Below are 12,019 nucleotides of genomic sequence, written 5' to 3' on the forward strand. Positions count from 1 at the left end.
GCTGATGGTCCATTTCGGGTGTTGGAACGCATTAATGAGAACGCTTATAAGATTGAACTACCAGGGCATTATAACGTGTCAGCCACATTTAATGTTGTTGACTTATCTCCATATGTTGGTGATAGTGAGGACGATCTAGACTCGAGGTCGAGTCTTTCTCAAGGGGGGGAGGATGATGTAGAATCATTGAATGAAGATATGGGTCAGAGGAAATGGGGCCGTGTTTATAAACGTCAACCCAAGAAGACACAAGTTGGGCTGCTCGATTATATTAGACAACTTGGGCCGTGTAATGTTTGGTTGGGCCAGGGATAAAGAACGTAGCCAGCAAGACAAGTTCCAGGATGTTTCCAAGAAGTTCCAGCAAGAAGAATTATATTCTAATTTTAATTAGTTATTTGGTTTCCTTTTTTAAGTATCTTGTTACTTATTATTTTAAGTTTTCATGATGTTTTGTTTCGGTAGTTTTTATTATCAATAAAAGTTCTAAAGGCTGTAGCCTATTCACTTATCATTCACGAGTTCATAGCCTTCGGGTATACTAACTGTTCTTTGGCCATTAGATCGCCATTAATTAATTAGGTAAGAGAACAAATCATCGTCATTATCATTATTATTTATTATTTATATTTATATTTATTTATTATTATTTTTGCCTAATAAAAATAAAAAAGAAAAACTACGGAGTACTTCATTTTCAAAAATAGAAACACGAAAATGTTAAAAAAATTCTGAATAAACAAAATTGAGGTTGACAAATTACAACACTTTGAAAGTAAAAATCCAAAAATAAATACCACTCTACAATTTAGAGCCGTTAGATCCCTAGAATCCAAGGTCCTAAACACAATTAATAACGTTATAGTTCCTGTTTTATATAAAACCAAAAAATGTTCCCAGTTTTAATTCACTTCAAAACTAGCCGTTACTTTACTTCAATCTTTCTCTCCTGTTCTCCACTTTACTTCAAAAAAGCTTCAATGGCAACAACATCCATCGAATCCCCATCTCAAGATCCCCTTTTTAAGGTCTGTTTTCAATCAAAGTTTGCATCTTTTTTTCTTATTTAAAGTAACCCGTTAATTTTGATGTGTTGAAAAACAGGAATCGAGTACTGTCGTGGGCAGGTCTCCGATGACTAGTCCAGTTTCTGATAAGCAATTTTGGAGTGTTCTTCGGAATCGGATTGATTCACTGCTTGAAAACCAGAAATATCAGTCTTTGGTAAGTGGGGTTGGACTGAATTTTGTTGATTTGTTACTAATTTATGTGGTTCTGATTTTTAGGGTTTTGAGATTTGGGGATTTTTTGTTTTTGTTTTAGAGTCATGAAGGGCGAAATCGGGCAAAACGATTGAAGGAAGATTCAATGCTTTTGTTAAGGGGATTTGATTCTGTTTCCAGCTCACTTTCTCAACTTTCTAATAATCTTGATAATGCACTTCAGGTAGCTTACTCAATTTCTTGTAATTTTTTGTTTCTATATCTTTTTATCATCAGTCATTAATATTAAGAAAATGAATCTGCTTCATTTTTATTACCTTAATTATAAATAATTGAATTGAATTTGGGCTTTTACAAGGAAAATGAATTATATACTTGGAAAATTAGAATGAATTTCTTGTTAATTACCTTTAGTTTGAACTAGTCCGGATCCGGCCCGCGCGATGCGGCTGGTGCTTTCGGCCTGTGTATTCATATTTAACGTAGCGTTGTGTATTTACAGAGGTGAAAACGGCTCATGTCTTAAGCACCGTTTTAGATGTTGTTGTCTTAAGCGTTTTTTAAAAAGTGTCCGTTTCGAACGTAGTTAGTTTCGTTTTGTTCATAAAATTTTTCCGAGGGTAACGGTGCTGTCGGAAAAATTTAACTTGCGGCAAACAGAAAGATACGGGCTGTCGTTGTGTTAAGCGTTTTTTAAAAAGTGTCGGTTTCGTGTATAGTTAGTCCCGTTGGGTTCGTGAGACTTTTTCGAGTTGAACGGTGGTCTTGGAAAAATTTAACTTGCACCCAGCGAGAAGATAGGACCCGTTATAAATTCGGGGAGAATTAGTTTATTTTATTTTAATAAAATTATATGTTTATACTTCCTACCCTTGAAAAAGTGTAAACTTGAGGGGCTGTTGTGTAAATTGAGCCGAATTTGAGGGACCGATTGTAGTGTGAACGTAAACTCAAAACTACAATTCGAATGAATTGAAACTACGCTTTTAGGCATGCCTTTTAGTATATAAGGGTTAAATCCGAATGAATTGAAACTACGCTTTTAGGCATGCCTTTTAGTATATAAGGGTTAATGATTGGTGTTGGGCTGTTGTATGGTTGCATTACAATGTGGATTCGGATTGGTTATTTCATGCTTTATTTATCCATATTCTGTACAAATGTTTAATTCTTCTAGATTTGTTTTTATAGATTCCGTTAGTTATACTAAATCCTTTAGTAACCAATTGGTACTAGATATTTGGTATTAGTATAGAAATTGGATACAGTGTTGATCATCTACTTTCATGGCTTATTGTTTTCCTAAAGAAAAAGTTTGACTTTAGTTAAGAGATTTCATGACTCCATGAATCAGATTATTAGTAAGAACAGGTTAGGACATAGTCAATTCGTCTGATTTGTTTGTGTAACAAAATAAAACATGAATATGTTTATTCATATAAACGAACTGCAATAATAAGTTGATTGGTACGTTTCTAATCCAACAGGGGGCAAAAGATCTAGCTAGACCACCAACATTGTCGGATGTTCTTCACAGCTCGTTACATCAAGCAAAAATAAATCAAAATTCATCAAAAGAGGAACAAGAAAAGGAAGAATATGATCAGGGTTTAGATTATAACAAACGTGGGATGAAAAGGAAGTTAGATCCCGAAGAAATTTCTGATGAAAACCGTGATGACCCGAAAGAGTTTGGTAAGCTCAACAGAGCCAAAAATGTAAGTAATCTGTTGTTAATAGACATGAAACACATTTATCTTATAAAGTTTCTCATGGTTTTCTTTGTTTCTAGATTGCTATATCCATGGCGAAAAGAGCAGGTTTTTTAGCTAGAGAAATGAAATCGATGAAATCGGATCTTTGTTTTATGCAAGAAAGATGTAGCATTCTTGAAGAGGAAAACCGTCGTCTTCGGGATGGATTTGTTAAAGGAGTTCCACCCGAGGAAGATGATCTGGTACAATACTTCAATTCTTTTACATACCCTCAAAAAAAGTTTGTGTCTTTGATAATAAAAAAAAGGTTACAACAAAAACAAATACTCAATCTCACGAATAATAAAAGGGTTGGCATAGTTGGGTTAACCCAAAAACACTATATTTTTGATCAAATAAAAACAGTTTTATTAGGTATTAAAAATAGATTTCAAGTGATTTTGAACTGTCTGTTGTGATAACTATTTGAGTTGAAATAGTTATTTGGTCATAATTTTGATTATTTTTATATCTGATTATGCAGGTGAGGCTTCAATTAGAGGCGTTGTTAGCCGAAAAATCAAGACTAGCAAATGACAACGCGAACCTAACAAGGGAAAACCAGTGTCTGAGACAACTTGTGGAGTATCATCAACTTACTTCCCGACACGATGATGAAGAAGAAGATGTGCTCGAAGAAGAGGAAGATTACGAAAGGGTGATTAAGGGTGTGTGTTTGGACTTCTCGTCTCCACCACCAGTAATACCCAAAGATCTCGTTAGAGAAGAAGATGATGATGTGGAACAACACTGAATGATTTGTTATTACAAGAGCATTTGTAATTGTAATGATCTATTGTGTAGGGGAAACCATTGTATTGTTATCAAGTGTTGTGTAAGGGTAGCTTGGTTGGCTTTAAACCAAAGCAAACAAATAAATAATTAAGCATTATGTTCCTTTTAATTTTGAAAACACAAAAACCTGCACTCTTTCATGGTTCGCCCCTAGTGTTTTGAGATCTGCTCATGGCTTCCCGTCATCCATGCCTTCCCGCAACGTTGTTGCTTCTGGAGGCGGACTTAGAGATTGGGACGAGTCTAGGAACTCGAGCAACCAAACGGTTTTCATCGGTCGAATTGGTAAGAACGTATCTAGACATACGGTTGAGTCGTTTACATTTTTTGTAAATTTGGAACTTTTTCGGATATCAAGTATTGGCCTACAAGAAGATATTCATTTGTTTCCTTCATTAATGGTGTTGACGCTGCGAGGGCTATTCCCGATCTAAACGTGAAACGTCAAGTGTCGGGTAGTTTTGATCGTTCGCGAGCACTGTGGAACAATCTGCTCATGTGCAAGCCGCGCCCTGATCCAATATTTTTTTATCACAATTAAACTTACTGTTTTCCTGCTTGATTTAGTACCTTTGGTCGACACGAAGGTATCATCTATTTTTATTTCGTGCAATGCTCACATTAATCACATTAGTAAGTTTGGACCATATGATTGCTCGTGTATTAGTGGTGACCAAAAGAGTTTCGATAACATTATAAGTTCAAGTTCGAAAGAATTTTGTGATGGTTGCCTCGTTTGTGGACTTGGACGATGCATTTTTCCGGTTTGCTTGGTTAGAAATAACTGACATTCCGGTGAAATGTGTTGTCAAAGGAACGTGTGTTAAAAGTGGCGGAGCTTTTCGGCGAGGTAATTTGTGTGGCTAGTTCATTGTCGTCTTTGGGTAGTATTGGCTCGTTTTTTGCTTTTGTCAATTCGTCAAAAGTGAAGCACATTCACAACGTGGTTAATGTGGACTTGGAGTATAAGAAGCATTCGAGATGCGATGTGTGGGTATCGGAGATATCGGATTTATCTCGTTTAAATGTTGTTTCGTTTAACTCATTTGATCAATGATTATTAGAATCTACTAATTGTTTCGTTGTTTCAAATGGGACGTTGGTGGATGATGTTGTGTTTTGTAATAATGAGGAATCAAACATGTGCCAGAATGGTGTTGTGCGCGAAGGTTTGGTTTATCCTATGAATTTTGATTCAGTTAATGCAAGTCATCGGATGTTGATGCTAATAACTTTCTGTTGTTAAGCCTAATTTAGTTAATGATGATGATGCCATCCCATCTGTTCATCCTATTCTGGTTAAAACTAATGCCACCCCATATCCTGTTGTTGAGTTTAATAAATCATTATGCTTCACCTAGATACATGAACTAAAATATAAGACATTTACTCTAATGATAATATATATAACTTAGTTTGATGATGTTGCCACCTCATCTGTTGCTACCACTCTATCTGTTTCTGTCCTGTTTTGGCCAACCCTTCAGTCACGGGTATTAATTTGGTTACTACACCTGATCTTGTTTCAAATAGTTCAAATGTTAGTTTGGTTCAAGACATTAAAGTGACTCATTTTATTTCTCCTTGTTTGGAGTCTAGTGGTTTTAATTTACTTGCACCTGATCTTGTTTCAAATGGTACAAATGTTGCTCGATTGTTATTGATGTAAACATAGTTCCACAATCTGTTGAAGCTATTTCTATTGACGTCTCGGAGTCAAATGATGAGAAAGGGGAAGAAGAAAAAGAAAAAGAAAGAAGAATGGTTAACAAAACGTAAGGTAGTTTCGAACGAGGCTTTCACTTCGGACACCTATAAGCTTAAAGATAACGTTGATGACTTGGATTATGGGGACGCAATTCAAATTTTGTTTATGGGGATTTACGATGGTAGAAATAGTGGTTCATCGGTAAACGGGAATGGGAAAATGTCCGTGGAGGCTTTCGCGCATTTGATGAAATGATGACACGTTTGGCCGGGAGAGCGAACCGAGTGATGGATCCGCCAATTTGTCATCTTACAAGATTGGTCTGGAAAGAACATTTTGAAAGAGACGGTTAACGGAAAGTTGAAAAGGGCGAGATCTAGAGGTTGATTTCTCTTAGTTCGTTTGGTTTAGTTTCCTTCTTCATCGGGTAGTATTCGGTCTTGTATTTGTCAGTTTGTTTTATCGTTTATCGGATTGTTAGAAGAAGCTCGTTTATAGATAATTTTTCGTTTAGTTAGTTGTTTTCTAGGTGTGAGCTCCCCCGTTGGCCCTGTTTAGGAAAACACTTCGTGTCTATACGAGTTTTCGTTATTTTTGAAGCTGGAAGTCAGAACTTATTATTTACTATGATCAGTTTTGATAAAGTAGTTGAGTTAGAATTTATAACTGTAAATTGTCTAAAAAGGATGATAATAATTATATTTACTCCGTATATAATAATGATGAAGGCTCTTTAGTAGTTATACATTTCACAAGTACCATTTTTAATAAATTAAGTAGTTGTGAGAAGTTTATATTTTGAAAACTGTTATAAAATATATAGATTGTGTTATAAAATATCTAGATTGGATGTTAATTTTATTATTATTATATTTCTTGCATAGTAATATTTTATACTATAAATAGACATGTATGGTAACCATTTAAGGTGCACCATTTCTCTTGAAATATCAATATCAATATTTCTTCTCTCCTTCTTCTCTCTTTTTCTCTCTTTGTTCTTATAACCATTAAAGGTAGTTATAAGCCTACTGAATTATAACACGTTATCAGCACGATGTTATAATAGGTCGGGTTGTAACTATAATTATTCAAATTTAATAAGGACACTTAATCTTATAATAACTATACCTATTAATGGGACTATTGGCATCACAAACGAATTTCTATGTAAACCAATTAGTTTACACCATATAGAAAAAGCCCATTAGCTCATCAGTCATCACCCATTATCCTACCATTCAATTAGCTATAACTAAATATTTCACTCTAGAGATGATTGTGAAAAGATCAAGATATGAATTTTCTGGTTATCCTGATTATACCCCTTTTTTTTCACTATTTTCGGTGTTTATCAAATAAAGCACGAAGTGCTCCGTATAATCAAGGTTTATCTAAGCAAGCACACGTCACTAATCAAGGTAAGAAATTATCTAACTTTTATTAACTTCACTAACATTTATATATATGGTCGGTTATACCACCTGAATTAATTTTCTGTAATCTAACTCTTATTAACTTCACTAACATTTATATTTATGTTATTTAAGTTATATATGGCCAGTTATACCGCCTGAATTATATTTTCTGTAATCTAACTCTTATTAACTTCACTAACATTTATATTTATGTTGTTTAAGTTATATATGGCCGGTTATACCGCCTGAATTATATTTTCTGTAATCTAACTCTTATTAACTTCACTAACATTTATATTTATGTTAATAAGACCTCATGATTGTACGCAACACGTCATTTGACAACACGGTACTTTATGTACGCAACACGTCATTTGACAACACGGTACCATGGGTCGAGATTAATTCCGATCAATAAGAATACGATGGGGTCTTTATATGTTATCTAACATTTATGATTACTTATGCAATTAATCATTATTTATTTCATGCATACTAATGTTTATTCTTAAATTTATAATCTTAAAAGTTAAAATAAGAAGAAAAAAAAAAAAAAAAAAAAAAGGGGGGGAATGGTAAAATGGAGTAGCTTTTTGTCAAAAATGAAGTATTGAAAATGAAGTGGTCTCCTTCTATAATTAAAAAAAAAATTATTAAAGTTATAGAGATGATGAAAACCGTGATGACCCGAAAGAGTTTGGTAAGCTCAACAGAGCCAAAAATGTAAGTAATCTGTTGTTAATAGACATGAAACACATTTATCTTATAAAGTTTCTCATGGTTTTCTTTGTTTCTAGATTGCTATATCCATGGCGAAAAGAGCAGGTTTTTTAGCTAGAGAAATGAAATCGATGAAATCGGATCTTTGTTTTATGCAAGAAAGATGTAGCATTCTTGAAGAGGAAAACCGTCGTCTTCGGGATGGATTTGTTAAAGGAGTTCCACCCGAGGAAGATGATCTGGTACAATACTTCAATTCTTTTACATACCCTCAAAAAAAGTTTGTGTCTTTGATAATAAAAAAAAGGTTACAACAAAAACAAATACTCAATCTCACGAATAATAAAAGGGTTGGCATAGTTGGGTTAACCCAAAAACACTATATTTTTGATCAAATAAAAACAGTTTTATTAGGTATTAAAAATAGATTTCAAGTGATTTTGAACTGTCTGTTGTGATAACTATTTGAGTTGAAATAGTTATTTGGTCATAATTTTGATTATTTTTATATCTGATTATGCAGGTGAGGCTTCAATTAGAGGCGTTGTTAGCCGAAAAATCAAGACTAGCAAATGACAACGCGAACCTAACAAGGGAAAACCAGTGTCTGAGACAACTTGTGGAGTATCATCAACTTACTTCCCGACACGATGATGAAGAAGAAGATGTGCTCGAAGAAGAGGAAGATTACGAAAGGGTGATTAAGGGTGTGTGTTTGGACTTCTCGTCTCCACCACCAGTAATACCCAAAGATCTCGTTAGAGAAGAAGATGATGATGTGGAACAACACTGAATGATTTGTTATTACAAGAGCATTTGTAATTGTAATGATCTATTGTGTAGGGGAAACCATTGTATTGTTATCAAGTGTTGTGTAAGGGTAGCTTGGTTGGCTTTAAACCAAAGCAAACAAATAAATAATTAAGCATTATGTTCCTTTTAATTTTGAAAACACAAAAACCTGCACTCTTTCATGGTTCGCCCCTAGTGTTTTGAGATCTGCTCATGGCTTCCCGTCATCCATGCCTTCCCGCAACGTTGTTGCTTCTGGAGGCGGACTTAGAGATTGGGACGAGTCTAGGAACTCGAGCAACCAAACGGTTTTCATCGGTCGAATTGGTAAGAACGTATCTAGACATACGGTTGAGTCGTTTACATTTTTTGTAAATTTGGAACTTTTTCGGATATCAAGTATTGGCCTACAAGAAGATATTCATTTGTTTCCTTCATTAATGGTGTTGACGCTGCGAGGGCTATTCCCGATCTAAACGTGAAACGTCAAGTGTCGGGTAGTTTTGATCGTTCGCGAGCACTGTGGAACAATCTGCTCATGTGCAAGCCGCGCCCTGATCCAATATTTTTTTATCACAATTAAACTTACTGTTTTCCTGCTTGATTTAGTACCTTTGGTCGACACGAAGGTATCATCTATTTTTATTTCGTGCAATGCTCACATTAATCACATTAGTAAGTTTGGACCATATGATTGCTCGTGTATTAGTGGTGACCAAAAGAGTTTCGATAACATTATAAGTTCAAGTTCGAAAGAATTTTGTGATGGTTGCCTCGTTTGTGGACTTGGACGATGCATTTTTCCGGTTTGCTTGGTTAGAAATAACTGACATTCCGGTGAAATGTGTTGTCAAAGGAACGTGTGTTAAAAGTGGCGGAGCTTTTCGGCGAGGTAATTTGTGTGGCTAGTTCATTGTCGTCTTTGGGTAGTATTGGCTCGTTTTTTGCTTTTGTCAATTCGTCAAAAGTGAAGCACATTCACAACGTGGTTAATGTGGACTTGGAGTATAAGAAGCATTCGAGATGCGATGTGTGGGTATCGGAGATATCGGATTTATCTCGTTTAAATGTTGTTTCGTTTAACTCATTTGATCAATGATTATTAGAATCTACTAATTGTTTCGTTGTTTCAAATGGGACGTTGGTGGATGATGTTGTGTTTTGTAATAATGAGGAATCAAACATGTGCCAGAATGGTGTTGTGCGCGAAGGTTTGGTTTATCCTATGAATTTTGATTCAGTTAATGCAAGTCATCGGATGTTGATGCTAATAACTTTCTGTTGTTAAGCCTAATTTAGTTAATGATGATGATGCCATCCCATCTGTTCATCCTATTCTGGTTAAAACTAATGCCACCCCATATCCTGTTGTTGAGTTTAATAAATCATTATGCTTCACCTAGATACATGAACTAAAATATAAGACATTTACTCTAATGATAATATATATAACTTAGTTTGATGATGTTGCCACCTCATCTGTTGCTACCACTCTATCTGTTTCTGTCCTGTTTTGGCCAACCCTTCAGTCACGGGTATTAATTTGGTTACTACACCTGATCTTGTTTCAAATAGTTCAAATGTTAGTTTGGTTCAAGACATTAAAGTGACTCATTTTATTTCTCCTTGTTTGGAGTCTAGTGGTTTTAATTTACTTGCACCTGATCTTGTTTCAAATGGTACAAATGTTGCTCGATTGTTATTGATGTAAACATAGTTCCACAATCTGTTGAAGCTATTTCTATTGACGTCTCGGAGTCAAATGATGAGAAAGGGGAAGAAGAAAAAGAAAAAGAAAGAAGAATGGTTAACAAAACGTAAGGTAGTTTCGAACGAGGCTTTCACTTCGGACACCTATAAGCTTAAAGATAACGTTGATGACTTGGATTATGGGGACGCAATTCAAATTTTGTTTATGGGGATTTACGATGGTAGAAATAGTGGTTCATCGGTAAACGGGAATGGGAAAATGTCCGTGAAGGCTTTCGCGCATTTGATGAAATGATGACACGTTTGGCCGGGAGAGCGAACCGAGTGATGGATCCGCCAATTTGTCATCTTACAAGATTGGTCTGGAAAGAACATTTTGAAAGAGACGGTTAACGGAAAGTTGAAAAGGGCGAGATCTAGAGGTTGATTTCTCTTAGTTCGTTTGGTTTAGTTTCCTTCTTCATCGGGTAGTATTCGGTCTTGTATTTGTCAGTTTGTTTTATCGTTTATCGGATTGTTAGAAGATGTCATAACCCGTCCTTAACCATAAGAACGTGTTAGATAACGTATGATTTCATTGCGAGGTATTGACCTCTATATGCGACATTTTTAAAAAGGAAAACTGCATATATTATACATTACAAACCAAACCATTATTTTTGTTACAAGCTTTAGACAAAAAAAAGATGATTATCGTTTAACGATAATCATCTTTTTTTTGTCTAAAGCTTGTAACAAAAATAATGGTTTGGTTTGTAATGTATAATATATGCAGTTTTCCTTTTTAAAAATGTCGCATATAGAGGTCAATACCTCGCAATGAAATCATACGTTATCTAACACGTTCTTATGGTTAAGGACGGGTTATGACATGTGGTATCAGAGCGGTGGTCTTAGCGAACCAGGTTTGCATTAGTGTGTCTAACTGATAAGTCGTTAGGATACATTAGTAAAGTCTGGACTTTGACCGGGTCTGATTTAAAAAAAAAACCATTGCTTATCACTGTTGGTTAAAATTTATATGTAAATATTATATAAGTACTAATGGGTTAGTTGTTGTGTGATAGATGTCGAGCTCAAAAATTGTTATCACAATCAACGACTCCGAATCAGAATCTTCAGATGGCGTTCCAGTCATTAACCTGTCCGATGACGAAAATGATATCCTTGGGGAAGACTCACAATTTCCGGATGAACCAACTATAGAAATATCGGAAAGTGAACCCGAGGAGGAAAGTGAACCCGAGGAGGAAAGTGAACCCGAGGAGGAAAGTGAACCCGAGGAAGAAATACAGGAAATTACAAAAGACGAGTTCGAACTAGGAAAGAAACGAAAGGCTAATGAATTAGAAAATCGAAATCCCGAGTTTAATGAGAATGATGTGGCACCAATTCCACTCAACACTACCACCCCTATCCCCGCTATTCCTATTCGTTCTGTCCCGGCATCCAGTTCTTCAGTCCCACAGCCAAAATATAGGCAGACAGTTAGGATAAGCGTTAAGCAAATCTTTGTGTCTAAACGTCCTAGAAAATAGATCAAACGATGCGCTGCTGTGTCAAACCATGGAACCGAATAATGTTTTGTATAATATTAATAGTGTGGTTTGCTTAATGTTCGATGTAAGATAAGCATATGTAAAATATTGAAGTATGAAATGCAATAATTTTCCATGGTTAAGTATTATTTAGATTGTAGTAATGGATTCTGTACTAAGCTATTAAGTATGAACATTAACGGGTAGGTACTACCCAAGATATAATTATAAAACGCTAATAAGAAGAAAAGGCTTTTATAATAATACCTAGTTCATATTATTAATAAGCTATAATGTACTATAAATACACACTACATCTATAATAATCCATGTGAATAATTATTTTCTTTCATTAGGAAAT

The 12,019-nt window shown here is 35.1% G+C and overlaps 2 protein-coding genes across 2 annotated transcripts; both read left to right on the plus strand.

Moving 5' to 3' along the window:
• The first annotated feature begins 924 nt into the window (after positions 1-924).
• Positions 925-3,813, plus strand: LOC139871554 (uncharacterized). Its single transcript, XM_071859260.1, has 6 exons — positions 925-1,028; positions 1,105-1,224; positions 1,324-1,446; positions 2,711-2,941; positions 3,016-3,180; positions 3,462-3,813. Exons 1-6 carry the CDS (start codon positions 981-983, stop codon positions 3,729-3,731), a joined length of 957 nt encoding a protein of 318 aa, XP_071715361.1. The 5' UTR covers positions 925-980; the 3' UTR covers positions 3,732-3,813.
• Positions 3,814-5,495: 1,682 nt separating this feature from the next.
• On the plus strand, positions 5,496-8,493 carry LOC139870068 (uncharacterized). Its single transcript, XM_071857919.1, has 4 exons — positions 5,496-5,701; positions 7,558-7,621; positions 7,696-7,860; positions 8,142-8,493. The coding sequence occupies exons 1-4, from the start codon at positions 5,496-5,498 to the stop codon at positions 8,409-8,411; spliced, it is 705 nt and encodes a 234-aa protein (XP_071714020.1). The 3' UTR covers positions 8,412-8,493.
• Positions 8,494-12,019: the final 3,526 nt, after the last annotated feature.

The sequence above is a fragment of the Rutidosis leptorrhynchoides genome, chromosome 10 (assembly GCF_046630445.1).
Source record: "Rutidosis leptorrhynchoides isolate AG116_Rl617_1_P2 chromosome 10, CSIRO_AGI_Rlap_v1, whole genome shotgun sequence".
Classification (NCBI taxonomy): Eukaryota; Viridiplantae; Streptophyta; class Magnoliopsida; order Asterales; family Asteraceae; genus Rutidosis; species Rutidosis leptorrhynchoides.